This window comes from Pogoniulus pusillus, chromosome 6 (assembly GCF_015220805.1).
Source record: "Pogoniulus pusillus isolate bPogPus1 chromosome 6, bPogPus1.pri, whole genome shotgun sequence".
Classification (NCBI taxonomy): Eukaryota; Metazoa; Chordata; class Aves; order Piciformes; family Lybiidae; genus Pogoniulus; species Pogoniulus pusillus.
Window position 1 is genome coordinate 36,162,464 of NC_087269.1, and position 18,358 is coordinate 36,180,821.

General features: G+C 40.6%; 1 protein-coding gene across 13 annotated transcripts in view; it reads right to left on the minus strand.

The window, feature by feature from the left end:
• Window positions 1-233: 233 nt before the first annotated feature.
• Window positions 234-18,358, minus strand: part of CTNNA3 (catenin alpha 3) — a 452,565-nt gene continuing 434,440 nt past the window's right edge. For 11 of the 13 annotated variants that reach the window (XM_064145224.1, XM_064145225.1, XM_064145223.1 and 8 more), the window contains 2 exons: window positions 11,943-12,077; window positions 234-2,141 (listed from right to left, as the gene is read on the minus strand). In XM_064145224.1, coding sequence (XP_064001294.1) covers window positions 1,854-2,141; window positions 11,943-12,077 — 423 coding nt within the window. In that variant the 3' untranslated portion in view covers window positions 234-1,853. Of the gene's footprint in view, window positions 2,142-3,108; window positions 5,713-5,830; window positions 6,131-11,942; window positions 12,078-18,358 lie in introns of those variants that run through there. The other 2 variants (XM_064145227.1, XM_064145226.1) reach the window with 2 other exon arrangements.

Consider the following 18,358-nt stretch of genomic DNA (forward strand, 5'->3'; position numbering starts at 1 on the left):
CTTAGAAGGTTAATTTTCACCTAATAAATGCCCAAGTAACAGCAACAGTATTGGAAACTGATATCAAAGGAGCTCTTGAGTATGGCCAGGTAATGTAATGCCCCTCCTGCAGGAAGGAGTGTTACATTAAACAACAAACTTAGTGATGGCAGTGCTGGAAAACCTCTCACTTAAACCAGTTGAACAGTGCACATCAGAATAAATAAATAAATCCCACAAGACAAAAAGACATCTTCTGAGCAGTGTACGTGCTTTTTATTAATAATGTGATAAAAATACATTAGGTTACAGTCATTTGGTGTCAAAGTGACCTATACTGAAGGTGTAACCCAGAGACACGAGGATTTCTGAGGAGAGTAACACCAAATTTCCCCTTTTCTTTCATTTAACAGATAGTAAAGGTAAGGAAAGTGGAACAGTGATCTATACACTTTTTAAATCATGGTCACTATATATTTCAGGTGGTTTCTTAACCAACAGCCCAGAAATTACATTGCACCATATGATTCTGTGAAAATCTACCATTTATGGTTATTTTTGCTGCCTGCATTGCACTAGGTAGGTGAACTGCTGTGCAAACTATAACAAATGGAATGGAGCAGCAGTGTGTAGTCTGGAGCTCATAACGGCAGTCAGTGATGAATCATGAAGGTCTGGCATTTGAGGGAGCCCTTTCACCCCAGCAAATATAAAAATCTTACCATAGGATCAACCTAACTGCCAGCAAAGACAGCCTGGATCACAAATGGAGCTGCGAAAAGTTAGTGAAATGACAGGGAAGAGAAGTTAAACTATTTTACAAAAATCAGTCCAAGTGGATTTTGGATTCAAACAGAAGTAGAATTTTTTTCTTTCACTGTCTTAAGAAGTCGAGTGGTAGGTGACCACTGACTAGTAGCAGTTATTTCATTACATACTTTGAGATATGGTGTAGCCATTTAGCAAGTTGTTTTCTGGCATAGCTCTGCATTTAGGACTTCAGTGTCATAAGAAAAGTAATTTAAATAATGAGTTACCTTGCAAAAATCTCCTAAGAGTCAAGACGTGTGTGTGTCACACACTGATCTCAGAATAATGATGTATTTCATAGTTGTTCTTTTGTGCAGTGGTTAGAAAAGTTTTCTATTGTTAGTAGCTGATTTCTCTGAACTTCCAGATGTAAGCCAGCTGATTTACCAGGATGCACAGAACAGAGAAGGAAGCAGAACACAATCAGCGTTAAGGTTTCAAACACTTTTTAAAGAGAGCTATTGTTATTGCTTATGTTGTAGTCAGTGCTCTTTTACTACCTTATGTTGTTAATACACTCTTCATGTTTCATTAAACATTTTCAAACTTCCATTTCCAAGGCTGGACCTTTGATGAGTGAGGATACTTAGGCCTTTTGATCTACATAAAATGTAAGTGCTCAGACTCTCCGCTGGCATGAAGTAACACAGTTGATTCAATCACAAGGTAATGATGCCAGCAAAGGATCTGACCCAATAAACACAATGCTTAAATTGTTCTATACCATAAAATATCTGCAGTTTAGTACTGGCCACATTCATCCCTAAGCCCAGGTCTTGGGGCAGGTTGACACTCTGCATCCTCCTTTCTAACCACAGCACAGTCCTGTAATGTATCACTCACACTGCTCTGCTGAAAACATGCCAGTTTGAAGACACCACAGTTTGCTACTACAAGAGAATAGGTAGTGCTGCTTATTAATCCAACATCATTTTCAAATAATTTAAGCAAGTGTTGTCTTGCACATTTAGAGAAAAGCAAAACATTAATATATATATATAAATATAAAATAAGTGGGGGGGGGGAATAATCAGAAATTCAAGATATGAAGAAGTATCAGAATATTAAACTATTTCTCTGCCTCTAAATTCACTCATTACTTGAACAGGATGGATCCTCTTCTTTGCAGAACCCTTTCTGACAGCTGCATAGATTTCTTCTGGCTTCTCTCTTTTAATGAGGGGCTTCTTCTCTGGAGCCTTCATTCTCCACATCACAACAGGGTGTCGTGGGCCACTAGGACTCTGAATCTTGATAATCTTTGTGGATGCAATATAAGACATCTTCACTGTTTGCACCACAGCATTCATTAAATTTTTGGCTGCCTGAATTAGTGAGGTGACACTATCCAGCTGTAATAAGAAACAGAAACATCCTAGGAAGTTGTTCAGCTTTTAACCACAATATGCTCAGGAATAAAGAAGGGTTAAAAAGGCAAACTAACATACTAAAGCTCAATTTCTTTGTTTTCCCTTGGTGTGTTTGATTATTATATACAGATATACAGAAATTTGTGTTAGTAAAATGTAAATGATGATGCAGATATTGGTTGTTAGTTTCTTTTCTTAAACCTGAACTCATGGTGCTTTTCTGTACACTCTCACTGCAATTACTACTCCTGGGCAATAAAACCAGCTGAAAGAAGAGTCAGGAAAATGCATCCGATTTCTTCCTTTGTATCATCACCAGGCATTCTCCAGCTGGTCCTGTCATGTTCCAGGCTCCCACAAGAGCTCCTGAGCAATGCTAGGATACTGTGGAATGTCTGGCTTTGTCAGAGCTGATAAATGCAGTCTCGTGACTGATGTTATTAAGGGTAATTAAGAGTGGGATAACACACAGAACTTGCAGTAACTGTGTGGCTTCTCACACTGTTTAAGGAGTGCCAACCCAAGAGGCAGAATGAACAACAAACTAATGCCTGTCACTTAACACCATTTTCAACAGCATACTACAAGGACATACAAGCACTAAAGTGGAGGTATTTTCAATCAGTACTTGAGGAACTAGCAGGAAAGAGTGCATTTAATTCCCACTGAAAAGCTGCTAAGTGAAACAAAAATGACAGCTTGAAGCAAGTTGGATCTGCCATATTGCTCTGGAGTGCAGTATGAACAAACTCAGACTGCCCTACTATAGATGTCTGCAGCCAGCAGGTCTGAAATGTATGTAGGAATTTGAGACCTCAGGCTGCAGAGCATCTACAGGCTGACAGCAGAGAATCCTGGTGACACTTTAACTGTCTTCCTCGGCCTCAATGACTATGGCAGCCTAGGTAGAAGCTAGCTGCACTGTGCAAACAGCAAATATGATCCTATGGTGTGTTTTAAACTGCCTAGTGAGTCCAAATCTCAAACTCTAGGCAGAAATCTGGTCCAACACATGCCAGAAAGAGCTTCGAAGCAGGCTATATGCAGAGCAGAGTTCCTATTGTGTTGTCACAGAAGGTTCAAGGTTGAATGAATTTGGTTGAATAAATTGATCAGGTGAGAGGAGCTGAATGCATTACACTTTATACACACTTGATACACAACAATGCAAATAAGGCAATAATACAAATGCTGCCAAGGTGCTGGATTTAGTTGCATTTTGGAACCACCTCTGAACTAGAAGAAAATCTCCTCCAGCTATTATCACATGCATCGCTTCTCTCTTTAGGTAAGTGTCCCCAGCCCTTTAGGCCTAATTAAATGCACACATAGTACAATGGCAACCTGAAATTTCTCTATATACACTAAGAAAAGTGTCAAATGAAGCACATGAGCTTTTAAGAAAGTTTCTAATAGTCATATAATCTTTGCATGGCAGCATTTCAGCATAAACTGGTATGGGTATTTGGTGCCTGGGGTATATAAGCTTCACTTCAGGGAAGGAAGCTGCCCTGTCACTCCACCAGCTTTAGCAGCAAACACAGTTTTAGTGATATAATTTGACATGAAGTTCCAAGCATATGGTGACCTCTAAGCCTAAAACTTACTTCAAATGCTGCTTTTAAACCAAACATTTTATGAACTTCCAGGCTGTCAGTAAGGTGTTCTGCTCAGAGGCCTTGGCATGACACTCCTGGTAAGTCCTCAGTCCCCAGTGTATCCCTTTTCTAAAGAGGCTGTCTGCTGCTGTAGCATTAGCTCACTGCCAGATGACCTGATGTTCTGTCCAATTTTCAAGCTGCTGTCACAATATATCATGTGCTTAGAAGGAATGAGGAGAGGGAGAAAGTGTCATAAGAATCTTTTTTTCTTTCATGATAACTGAAGGACTAACTCTACACAAACCACGGACACCCAGGCACAGCATTCTGCATATCTCTTGATTTCTAGAGCAGCTGAAAACACCATGATTGCCACAGTTTCTTAAGAACTTTGAATCATCTTTTCTTCTCTGCTGTGGTCAGTGTTGGTGGAATCTTGATGGCACCAGATGCACTCACTTTTCTAGCACTGGCTGTGTGATGATGCCATGATGACACTGCTATGTGCCAGCAAAGAAAGTTTTGGTTCTATGGCAAAAGCAGCATGGTCTTAAGGGGCAGGTTTGGTTCTTTGTTTGCTTGGTTTGTTTTGGGTTTTGTTTGCTTGGTTATGGTGCTGGGTTTTTTTTTTCCCAGTTGATATTTGTCTGTGATTTCAGTGTCTGTAATCCTTACCCGTTTTTTGAAGCTGCATTTTTTAAAGTAACTACAGTAGGAGGACGTCAAGCTGGAGTGTCATTGTCTAGTGCCTGCTGCTCTGGGAATGAGGAATTTTTGCATGAAAGGAAGGGAAAAAGCTCCGAGAACAAATTGGTAGCAACATCCAGGCATTCCAAAAACTTTGTGTGTTTTCCATGTGACTCTACTTTACACCGTGAAATAACGAAGAGGAATCCTTTCAGAAGACTGTTGCATCTTCCCTTTTCTCTCTTGTAGTTAACTACCACCTTGTTCTGGCATCTGTAGCTCTGTTCACAAAATGGCTGTGAAATAGTCCACACCTGCTTCACTACACTACTGTGATGGGTGAAACTGTATTTTGATGTATTAAACTCTAATAATACAGATCTGTTAAAGAGGAATAATAAATCCATTTTGCTGGTCCCTAATTTTGATGAGGTTGCAAATACAAAGCAACATACAGTGTGTTTGTTAGCCTCCTGGTCTGACACAAGCTCTGGTGAATGTCTGTCAAAACTGGCACTTGAAATGTCAAAAATCCAAAGCCTGACTTATAACTCAATGGTACCTAATGAAGGTGGCTGAATTCCACTGCACTCTTGCCAGGCCAGAGGAACTGAACCTTTGCCATGTTACTTAAGATGCCCTGAGACACATACAACTGGTACTTAACCCAAAAAAAGAGCTGTTGTGTGCCCCCCTGCTGGAAAGCAGGTGACCTGTCTGCCATTACAGTTGTTTAAAGTAGGAGGGTTGCTGCAGATACCATAGTGATGGTGAAAGGTAGGTGCTGAAGGGCAGGAGTAATTGTCATTAATTTTACTTTGTCCTTGGCATCTCTCAACTGGCAATGAAATAAAGGAAGGCTTACTTAAAGCTGTGCTTTAGGCTATCCATGTCATTTGAAGTGTCTTATCATGCACATGTCCCCTCAGATTTCTGGGTGCATCTCACACTGGTCTTACTTTTATACAAAAAATATGGATGTTGTGAAGAGGAAAAACAACCAAGAGGAGTATTAACTCCACTCAGAATTTTGGAAACCTTTTAGAGGATGTTCTTGCACACATACTACAGACGGCAAGAATCAGGCCATATGTTTGATCTTTTCCTTGTCACTAGACAGCAGCTGCTTTTATACTTCAGTGCCAATAACATTATAGAGTTTGGTGTAAATCTGTTGTTCTTCTATAAATATAATGTACTCAAGGACTGTCTTCACTTGGATGCTTTTATCTGAGATATTCAGCAGGCTCTTCAAGGTGTCATATCTAGGAAAAGTGATGAAATGAAACTTGGCATAAATGAAAGACTGATAAAATATTCATTGAGCATTTAAGTTCATTTCATTTAGAGAGATGCAGCTGCAAATTCTTCAATGTGCGGCAAGTGGTACATAAAGATTCATTGGAAAAACAAACAAATCAACCAAGCTCAAGCTTAAAGCTCTTTGATTTCTATGTGATTCAAATTTTTGCTCTTTATGGCATTTTCCAAGGAGACACAATGTTTCAGCCTTCCCCTATGTTCATGAAGATGGTAATTGATTAAAAGATTAAAGAAAAGCATCTCCTGATGTATCTTTCCTCACTTCACAGAATCACAGAATGTTAGAGCAGTACTTCTGCTGAAATGGCCTCTCTTGTTTCCAGCCCTTGTGTTCCTCTTCCTTTATAAGCTCTGTGTGCACTGAATAATAAAAAAAAACTTGTGAAAAGGGAGTTCAGAAAAAAAAAAGGTTTTGGAAACCTCATTTTCAATCACATTTTGAAAAACAATTGAATGCCTTGGCAGTAGCACAGAATCACACAATGGCAGGGGTTGGAAGGAACCTCAAAAGACCATCCATGGTCCAACGCCCCTGTTAGAGCAGGATCACCTGGAGCAGGTCATGCCAGAACACATCTAGGGGGATTTTGAATGTCTCCAGAGAAGCAGGTTCCACAGCCTCTCTGGACTGCCTGTTCCAGGACTCTGTCACCCTCACAGTGAAGAAGTTTTTTCTTTCGCACACATGGAACCTCCTACGTTCCAGCTTGCACCCATCCTGTCACTGGACATCACTGAGATGAGCCTGGCCCCATCCTCCCAACACTTGCCCTTTATAAACATGAATAAGGTCACTTTTCAGTCTCCTCCAAACTAAAGAGACCCAGCTACCTCAGCTTTTCCTCATAAGAGAGATGTTCCAATACTGTAAGAAGTTCAACATCATCATAACTCCGATGGTCTGATATTTTTATTTAATACTCAGAGTAATTCTCATTATTTAGACTTTCAAGACACTCTTTCACTATCCAAGTATTTTCTGTTCAGTGACCTAAGAGCTGATTGCCTTATCGTGTTGTTTCTGTAGCAGTTACACAAACACAGGATTTTCTTTACTCAAAATATCTCAGTCAACATTCTTTGTAGATGACAAAAGTGGGAGACAGTTGCCCCCTGGAACAAAGCTGCAAGAGGCTTTGTGAAACAGTCATCACAGAACACTTCTTGACATGTAGTATGACAGTCTGCTAGAACCCCAGTTGTGATGCTCTTGGCATTAAATTATTGGGCAGAGAACTGAAGTCTACTATTTGATCACAGAGTTAATATGTGGCTGTTTGCAGTCCTATTTACAGCTCAACCAGATTTTCATTATTCATACAGATGAAAACTAAGAACTGGGTATCAAATACAGAGTTTTTAATCAGGATCTGAAGTCTGGACTGAAAATTCCTTTGAAAACAAGGTCAGCTATTAAACATTTAACTTAATTGGATTGTTATGTTTAAATACTTTCCTAGAACTATACTAAGAGACTAAGATTGAATTTCTACTTTGAAAACTACTTCTGAAAATAACATGAATTCTTTGTTTCTATGAAGAGGAGTGAGCTTCTAATAGTGCTGCACTGAAGGTAAGGAGTACTTACTATTTTGTGCTTTTCATTTTCTACCCATTTTTTTACTATGTTGAACAGTCTCCTCCTGTGAATAAGTTCATGGTTCTTTCACTAAATATAATGCTTATATAATGTAGTCATTTAGCCCTTTAATATTAAAAGTAGCAGAACAATCCAAAGAGGCAAATTATTGAAAGTGAAATCCTGACTAAGACACTGGGAGTTTTACTTGGCCTAGGCCAGAATTTTAACACTAGTTACTGACCTCATTTTCTGTGGTGAGGATGTACAGATTTCCATAGTTTATCTCTCCAGCCAGCATAGTGATAATTTCATTTTAACACGAAAGGAGATCTTAGTGTATCGGTGACCCCAAAAGATGAGTGTTCAAGAAAACACAGGAGAATGGTCAAGAGTTGGAAACAATTGTTTCTTTAACTGCCAGATGGTATGTCAAACCTACTATGGGTGCAATCCCAGTACAGGTTATACATGAAACAAACCAAAAGGAGAATTGTCATTCTGATTTTTTCTCCCATTACTGGAGCGTTTTTCTCCTCTCTGCATTGCCACGCTCTCCCTTTCAGATACCAGGGAGATTTCATCCTGACTGTGGAATTGGCCTTGGGAAATCTTGCCTTACCATTTCAATGGGCAATTCCTAAACATCTAGCCATTACAGTAGCTATCTGTGTCTGCCTGTCCATCCAGTAATTACCTGATACACCTCAGGGGTAACTGGGGTTTGTTCTGTGTTTTACTCACTTTTCTGGTGGAGAAATAGAATCTAATGAATTGAATGACTAAGATTAACCCTTACCAGAATCTGCTTCAGGCTATGTAGAAGTCAAAGAACTGACTCTTGTCATTAGACCAGGCCCTATGTCCAACAGCTTGTGTAAGGCACTGTAAAACTGTTTCCCATAAGGTAACACATGCTTAGACAGGTGGTGAGCCCAGCCCCTCCCAAGTACTGCTGCTTGCACTTGCAGGAAGGTTTTTAAAAAGGAAACTTTTTTTCTTTTTAAACAGGTCCTTGAGGTAAAGAGGATTTAAAAGAAAAAGAAATCCTCTCCTTGCTATTTCTATCATTAGATGCAGTGAGACTAAGAACTGTAAAATACATCCTGATTTGGCTAACTAGCAAATCAATTATTGCTGGAAAAAATAACTGTCTTGTAGTGCAAACTACCAGTATTACTTCTCGCTGCTTTAAATCAGTTCTCAGTAGTAGATGCAGTTCAGAAAGCAATAGCAACTGAGATGCCTGTAATTAACAGGAAAACTATCTTCCTTGCTTTGTTTATAAAGGCCAGGAATTCCATGTACCTAGTGGTGCACACTAATGAATGATGAGGTGTTATTACATTAAAGGGTGACCTCATTGCTGTCTACAACTACCTGAAGGGAGGTTGCAGCCAGGTGGGGGTTGGCCTCTTCTCCCAGGCAACCAGCAACAGAACAAGGGGACACAGTCTCAAGTTGTGCCGGGGTAGGTCTAGGCTGGATGTTAGGAGGAAGTTCTTCACAGAGAGAGTGATTTGCCATTGGAATGGGCTGCCCAGGGAGGTGGTGGAGTTGCCATCCCTGGAGGTGCTCAAGAAAAGCCTGGATGAGACACTTAGTGCCATGACCTAGTAGATTGGATAGGGCTGGGTGATAGGTTGGACTGCATGATGTTGGAGGTCTCTTCCAACCTGGTTGATTCTATGATTCTAAAAAACCCAACCAAACAGTGAAATATTTCTGTCAGCTCTCAGTAAATTGCACCAGTTTGGAGAGGTTTACATCAACTTTTATCAAATGAGAGGTGTATTATGTTCAGAACCAAATACTGATATAAGAAGTAACTTCATACATAGTGTCAGTACCCTTCCACCATTAGTTCAAACAAACTGAACTACAACTTCATAATGACCTGGAGAAATAGCAGCAAGGAGAAACAAACTGTCTGAAGAAGCAGTAGAAGCCTCTGGCACTTGCAGGCATCACTTTTGTCAGAACTATGGACTGAAAGCAAGGCAAAAGGAGTAATTTCTTCAGTGAAGCTTGCAGGACAGCAGCAGTGAAGTCAGTGGAACAATCTAACTAATAATAAAGCAGGTGGGCTGTTACAGTAGCCTGCTGCTTAGCTCTTTGATCCCATTGCTCAGTCCTACAGAAGCAGCAAGTAAGGAAGCTATTCTGATGGTCGTTGACTTCTCTTAGGAGGAAAAAACAACCCCCAGAAGAAATTCTTAAAAAGAGATGAAACTGACTGCACCCCATCTCCTCCTCTTCCAGAGGGGCAGCTCTTGAAGAGCTACTCCGGCTGACAGGCTCCTCTCTAGTAGGAACTGAAAACCTCTACACCGCAACAAAGGGGCTCAGCAGCTTGCCAGCTGCCACAATATTTGCATGTTGGCTGAGACATGATTTTGCTAATGTATGGTTACCCAAGGATTAGGACTGTGTCAGTCAAAGGCCTGGTGGCAGCTAGAGACACCCCACCTGGCAGTTTTCTAGTTTTGCTTCCATTCAGTTTTACCTAGGATGCAGCTTTCAAAGCTGAAACATGTTCATGGCAAAGAGTGTGCAGGCAACTTCTGATTTAACTGCCACAGGAACTCAGTGGTAACTCTTAAGTGAAATAGACTTTTAAATACAGCCTTGAAGCACGAAGTTAGAAGTATTAAAGCACCTCCATTTGGCACAGAAGTGGACTTATGTAACTTTTTAGGTAAGTCTGGTTCTTGAGATAGCAACAGGAAGAGCCAAAGCTAAATCAAGAAAAATAGAGTGAAACAGCCTTCAGTGCACAGGAAAGGCTGGCTAACTTGAGGGATCTTTTCTAGGCCATTTATCAGTTTTGTGATACTGTCTGAGAACTCTCTTTTCTGAATTTCTGTTTCCTTTCTACAGCCAAAAAGCTTTGTCTCCTTTGCCAAATACAATATAAAATGAAATACAAGAAGACAATGACTATAAATAGTACAGAACATTATTGCCTGGCAGGAGTCAGAGTGTGCAATGCTCACATATAAAATATGTTAATTTTCTGTCCTGTGATATAATTCTCTGTTTATTGCCACCACTGGAAAAAAACCCAAGCTAGCAGTGTGCAAGCCTATATTGTACAGTACTCATAAATGAATTATCATACAATCTACATAAATTAATGCAATTAATTATCATTTTATCTACATAAATGAACACAATTGCTGTCAGGCTGCATACTCGAAATGGTTATCTTACTATTTTGTGCCTGAAGAGGCACAAATGTATTCTGATCAATAGAAGGAATTGTCCGTTTCCTGTTCAATTTCACCTAGGAAAGGCTTAGTGAATCATCACCATTTTCACCTGTGCAGTTTACATATTGCTAGTGCCAGATGCATTATTTTTAAATGTAAGCATTTTATGAGAGCATGAAAGATTAAATACCAACTAAGGAAGTTTTAATGAATGACAAAACAAAACCATCATGAAAGAAGAATTAGAAGCTAATGATTCAGAACATCTCTTCCTCTCTTTTTCTGCACATGACTCTCTATAACCACCATGACTGAGGCTCTGAGCATTACTGTGCCAACTGCCCAGAGTGAATGTGCTGAGCTAAGGGAAGGGCAGTGATTAAGGCAGATGTCTACACAACTGCAGTAAGAGGCTGCAAGGTTGTATGGCCTGACAAAAGGCCACTAACTGAGGAGAGCAGTTAGGTCTACCAGCTGAACACTCCCCAATGCATTCCAAATGCCCCAGCCAAACTGGCCATCTTAACCTACACTCATCACATATTTTAAATAGAAAACATTCTTGGTGTGGGCTGTCAGGAATGTTACAGGAGAGACAAGGACAAAGGGACAGATGAAAAGCAACACAAGATAAGGTGATATAAAGGATGAACTGATATGAGTTGTGCAGATTACAACATACTGCTGCATATGCATAATGCTCTGTGTTGCCATAGGAATCAGTCCCAAACTGAACTATGCTAGTAGTTACCAGCACTTCCATAGATGAGAGTCCATTAACAAAAATACAGGTGTCCTTATACCATGGCACCTGTATAAGTGGTCACCGTGGCACTGGTGACCACTTATATAGTAGGGTGCAAGGTTAATTAATCTATAATGCTTTTATGTCTACTTTACCTTCTCCTCCACAGCTTCACCCAGAGATGCTGGTCAGAAAGACAGATGTTGTGATTTAGCTCTGTTTCAAGAAGACAGCTTTTTCATTTATAGCTCTACAAATATGTGATAGGTCATAGAATTGTAGAGAATAGAACCAACCAGGTTGGAAGAGACCTCCAAGATCATCCAGTCCAACCTAGCACCCAGCCCTATCCAGTCAACTAGACCATGGCACTAAATGCCTCAGCCAGTCTTCTCTTGAACACCTCCAGGGACAGTGACTCCAGCACCTCCCTGGGCAGCCCATTCCAATAGCAAATCACTCTCTCTGTGAAGAAGGGGTCCTGACTATTGCATCCTCTGCTCTTCATCCCTCTAACCCTTTCCTCTAACTTGGTCTTTAGGCTTTAATAGAGGATTTAAAAAAATTTTTTCTTGAGCTGCTATTCTTCTTGTGAGTCTTGATTAACAGAGTAATTGACACCATTTTTCTACTTACGGCAGACATGATAAGCTCTCCACCCAGATTCTGGATTTCTGCTTTAACTTGACTGCAGATTTTGAGCTGATGAGAATACAGCTTGATCTGTTCTAGGTAAGCCAACAAATCCTGTTTGCACGATTGGTCTGGACACTGAAGATGAAAAAAAAAGAACAATTACTAAGGAATTTTGAGAACTGTTGATTCAAAACTTTGTTTCATACCTAGGTTAAAACTTCACCAAAGGGCATTCAAATCACACATAAGCGTAGGTTGACTTTTCCCTGCAGCTGTGTCAGGTTCAGTACTTCATCCCTTTTGTCAAGCTTTGTTACAGAATAATTGCAGAAGCTCAGAATAATCCTAAATGTCTCCATGTTTCTTTAACATTGCTGCCTTTGCCTTAGCATAATTTCAAAACCAAATTCTTTAAGGTGTGGAATAATTATTATCTTTGATTCCTAGCAGGTGATGATTTATTCTTAAGAAGATAGCTACATTATCAGTGGTACTTACATGGCCAAATGGAAATACAAATGCAGAGCACTGCTATAATATGACCTTATGCTTTTCTGTGTTCCATCCTCAGCTTATTCCACTTGATCTGCAGATCTACTATACCAGTGGGAACAGGAAAATGTCTTACAAACAATTCACTGATATCAATGCTTCTAACAACGTGGGAATTCTCTGTTAAAATAATGTCTTTCTACCCTTACTTCTATGAGCTTCCAAAATGCCTGAAGTATTTGGGGGCAGAAATATTTCTCTGTGAGTACCAGGCTAGACACCTAAGGTTTGCTATGCATTTGTTCTAAAGCTGGTTTTTGTTGCTCTGGAAGAAGAAGGGATCTTAAGGTGGATGGTGAGTCCCTGATGTGCTACCACAGGTGTAGAAAGTGCATGATGAATAAGAAATAGATCCCTACAGTTTTTCAGACTTTTTAGCCTGTGTGCTGTACTTTGATTATAAATAGGGTCACTTCCTTTTGACAAAAGGCAAAGATACATTTGTTGGATATAGTAATACTAAATGCAGTGAGTTTATAGAATTGTCTGTGGGACAGCTATTGGAATATTATGCAGTGAAACAAGCCATGGACAGGTGAGAGTTCAGTAAGTGCTGATAGAGGGTTGGAATGACCTTAAGGACTGGTGCAGCAAATGTAAACAAGTGTAAGCCTGGAGTCTGTGGTTATCACCTATCTCTGCTGACTTAGAGCTGCCAGACACAATATAGGTGTTGTTGAGGGAATATGAAGAATGTCTGTGCCAAGTAGTGTGTAATCCTAATGTAGTCCTAACGCAGGTGTGTATAACCAATCAGAGTCTGAGATTATTTGTAACCTTCTTATGTAGCTTTCTGATAAGAAAGTATATAACCCCATGCTTGGGGTGCAATAAAGGGATTGGATTTGGATCTGGGTTTGTATTGGCTTGTACCAGGCCTTTGCCCTGTCTCTTATTACCCCCTGATACTATGGTATCGCAGCCTGTGACACACATTCACACCAAATGCAGTGGGAGCTACCACCTACAGGTTTGTGTGGCTGTTTAAATTTTTGGTGTTAGTGAATTGTGGTCAATGGATTTAAATCCAAAACCTGCCAGAAGTCAGAAAACACACCAGTTCTACTTGATTCATCAAAATACTTTACCAAAACTACTGCCTAAGCTGAAGAAATGTAATACTTGTTCAGTGTGGAGGAGGTGATGATTGTATTCTTCATGACTACATAGTATGTTCGGTAGCAAGCAATCTGCTAGATTCTGTACTAAAGTGCTTTCTGAACTTTGGAAGAGAAGTAGAAGGACTCCTGACATATGACTATATGTGTGCTGTTTCCCAAGTGCTAGCATATTACAGAAAACTGCACTGAAAAATGTCTGTTTCTTTCTGTGCAACACTGCTTTAACAACTGCACAAATCAGCATCTCAGTACTGTTCTCAGTGACTGGATACTCATTGTTTACTCAGTGCTAATTAATAAAAATTTCTCTTCCAGTCACATGCAAATGTAATCCCTTTAAGCAATAGAAACAATTCTGTCAAGACATGGTGTATTTCCTGGAAGGCAATGCTTGCTCTTCCATTTTTAGTTGTCTTAAATACAATGATGTGTGGTGTCTTTTGACCAGAAAAACTCAAGAGCTGGACATGCAGGGTGTCTATAGATTGTCTCATTCACTTCAAGTAGAGGTAACATCAATTACAGAAGTTTGCAGACTAATTTAACATCATGCAGACTAATTTAACATTATGTTGTGCTCTTTTCTCTAGTAATACTGACAGGCCAGTCACATTTACTGCCTTCCTTAGACACTAGTAAAGAAGAAAAGTGTAACATTTTAGAAATGCTGAAGAAGATATGCATCAAAGATCAGGAAATTGTTACTCCTTAACAAGACCCTGAGGTTAAAATACTTGTATGTTTCAGCACTCATTCATTCAAATGCCAGTAGACATTAGTAGATAAGGGAAGAGCAAAAGATGTCATCTACCTGGACTTGCGTAAAGCCTTTGATGCCATCCCACCATGGTCACCAAATTGGAAAAGCATGGATCTGAGGGGTGGATGACTGGTTGGACAGCTGGATGGCTGCACTCAGAGAGCTGCAGTCAACGACTCAATGTCCAGATGCACACCAGTGATAAGCAGTGTCCCTCAGGGGCTGGTGCTGGCACCAGTGCTGTTTAACATCTTTGCCAGCAACACGGACAGTGGGATCAAGGCACCCTCAGCAAGTTTGCAGATGACACTGATCTGTGTGGTTCAACTGACGTGCTGGAGAGAAGGGAGGCCATCCAGAGTGACTTGGACAGGCTGGAAAGGTGGGCCCAAGCCAACCTCATAAAGTAAAACATGGCCAAGTGCAAGGTCCTACATGTGAGTCAGGGAAATCCCAAGTGCAAATAAACACTGGTGAGGAGTGGTTCAAGGGCAGTCTGGAGAAGGACTTGGGGTGTATTAGCTGATAAAAAAATCACCAGGTGCCAGCTAACAGTTACTTGCAAGCCAGAAGGCAACTGTGTGCTGGGCTGCATCAAAAGAAGCATGACCAGCAGGATGAGAGGTGATTTTCCTGCTCTGCTCTGGTGAGACCCCACCTGGAATACTGCTCCAGGACTAAGAGGGACACATAGCTGCTGAAGTGGATCCAGAGGACGTCCATGAAGATGGCCAGAGGGCTGGAGCACCTCTGTGAAGAGGGCAGGGGCCGTTCAGCATGGATGAAAGCTGGGAAGGGACTTTTCACAAGGGCTTACAGTGACAGGAATTGGGGGGGGGGGGGGGAGGAGGAATGGCTTTGAGCTTGACAAGAAGAGATTTAGACTGGATCCCAGGAAGAAATTCTTTACAGTGTGGGTGGTAAGACACTCAAACAGGTTGCCCAGGGAGGTTGTGGATGCCACCTCCCTGGAAGTACTCAAGGAGATCTTGAGCAACCTGGTCTAGTGGAAGGTGTCCCTGCACATGGCAGAGAGGGTGGAACTAGGTGATCTTTAAGGTCCATTCCAATCTAAACCATTTTATGAATATGAGTTAGTAGGAAAAGACTTCTGAAATGTAATTATGCAACTGTATGACCCTGCAGTGTGTCCACAGCATTACAACTCCCTGTAGATGCTGCCCATCTTTCTCCCGCCTTGCACATCACAATGCACATAAGAAAACATGAAAAGGACAACAAATATTTTCATGCAAACAGACATTTGGTTCTCCAATAAAAACCCAAGAGGTTATTAAAAATAGCTAGTTCAGAACATCAGGAGATGGTTCTTAACATGGTGATATTAATCTACAGAAATCTTTGTTACAGACTGGTTACACCAAAAGCTTGCATGGGTAAAGAAAGTTACTGGACAAATTAATGACAAAATGTCAAAGGCTATCTAATGTAGCAAGTGTATCAAAAGTATGCTGGATAAAGTAAATTCCTGAATGGCCACTAGAGGCTGGGAGACCCTGAAACATGCCATTATCTCACTGAACTTTTGTATATATTCATTATTAGCTACTATGAGCAAAAGGATATTGGCCTAAATGAACTCTTTGGTGTACTTTACACATAAAACTTTACAAGATGGTAAGATCAAGGCAGAGGCCAATATAATACAGAGAAGAACCATTTCCAGGGACAAAGATAACATTCTGTACTACTTCATGCAGGATAAAGTACTACAGAAAAATTCAAGCCTCGTGTCTTATATCATATAGTAATCATCCACAAGCAGATGTTAGAAAGAAATGTACTCTGTAAAGAGGATATTCCATAAGGAATCCTCTACATACCTCTCAGAAGCATCTGTTACAAGCAACGCTTGCTCATTAGTGAGACCAAACACTAGTCTGCAACAGGAGGACAACTAATAAATTCTGAGTTTAAACATCCCACAGGCAATTGATGGTTACTAGTTTAATGCCTCACAGTCCTAGAGAGCTTGGCAAATTATGAGAAGTTCTTTGCCATACATACTGAAGGCAGTGGGGTGTTAACAGGAGCTTGCCATGAAAACACGTTCAGGACTGACTTGCATCCAAAAGAAAGATGGAGTGGTGTTCTACCTATCAGAAATAGGTGATTTGATAAATTATGCAGTCATAAAAACCACTGTGAAACCAACATTCACAATTCAAGTGGAAAAGCCAGTGGTGCAGTAGTGCCCCAAAATATCAAGACAAACAATTCTGCAGGAAATTTGGACTGTAAATAATTGTTCTTGGTGTACTTTAATGCATCCCTTTGCTAACGAAGTCAGTGGTACTTCTCTAGAATCTGGATCAATCTTCATGGTGATTAATACTGGGTATAATCACACACAGACATGCTACCCTAAATAGAAATGTGTAATTTAGAATGGCTTAGGTTGGAAGGGAGCTTAGAGATGATCTACTCCAACCTCCCCACCATGGGCAAGGATGTCTCTCAGTTAGACTTGGCTGCTCAAGGCCTCATCCAACTTGGCACTGAACACCCTCAAGGAGGAAGCATCCACAACCTCCCTGGGCAGCCTGTTCCAGAGCCTCACCATCCTCATACAGTATTTGAGGTGGGGTCTCACAAGAGCAGAGTATTGCAAGTATTTGTTAACTGTAAGCTGTTAAGTAACATGATCCAGCAGTCATAAGAGCTTTTCTGCACACCAGCTAATAATTCAATGGCTTCTAAAAAAAAAAACTTATAGGAATTTAAAAGTGTGTGAAATCAGGTTTGAAGTCAGGAGACTACTTGGTTCTATAGAAAGAGAAGTTTCATACTGGTCCCTACACTTCCAGAATTTAAAAGTAGTTAACATTTTTTTGCCTTGATGTATTGTTCCTGACCAAGAGATATGGAGAAGTTAGCTGACTGAAGCGGAGCCAAGCCTGGGCTGTGCTGTGGTGCGTGGATGCTCTGGCTGCAGCATACACCTAAGCTTGCAGCAGAGCATGTGGGCAGCTCTTCCTTGGTACTGGTGATGAGGGCACCTCTCTGTCCTTGCCTTTATCCAGGACTGCAGCAAGAAATTCTCATGTGAACATCCTGTTTTGTCAGTGGAAGTTATATGAACAGAGTTGTTTCCTTTCAAGAAACAGCTCAAATGACCAAACTGGGGGAATCTGAAGAGTGGCTCTGCTCAGCATGCTGTATGTGGCTCAGAGGCCTGTGCAATGCTGCACTCCCTGGAGTTCCCATCACTGACAGGAATCGTAAGGTTATCTACACTATTCTTTCCTTACAGTGTGAGCTCTGACAAACAGCATTTGAAAAGACACCTCGCAGAGTCTAAGTGCCTGTCTGACTGAGATCATAATGGACCTGCACCTCCTGGTGCAAAACAACTGAAATGCTGAGAAGGCTTTTGATAACAATCTACAGCACAATCCATTTGAGCCAGGATGTATGAACTGCCATAATTATCTCAGGGCTTTCAGGTCACAAATTCTACAATAGATTTGAAACAATTGTATTTTAAACTACACTTATTATTCATGTAATTGTGAACACTTTGCGTAGGTTTACGCCGATGCTGTACTGCAATTATTTTCACAGTTGTTAACTCTGAGTCATCTAAAAAGTGCTCTAAGTATGGACTAAAACGTAACTGAATACTGCTCATTGTACCACAGTGTTTCCCTGTCCTTCAAACATGGGATGAGTGGTTTATAAAAATATAAAATGAAGAACAGTGTATCAGAGAGTGCTGCTGTGGCAAGCATAGGTTCAGGGTAGAGTTTGGTTTTTATCCCTCCTGACAGGAAAACTGAATGAATTATGTAATTTCAATTTTGATTCTCTGAAGTTATAAAGTGTGAAAATGCTTTATGAACAGGGGAAGGTCAAAGAGATATGACAATGGCTCCTTGTTATAGAGTGACTATTTTGAGTTCTTGCTGAGGTCTGAAGCTAGATAGAGGAAATGGAGGAAAGATTTTGCTTTTTCTTCCTTG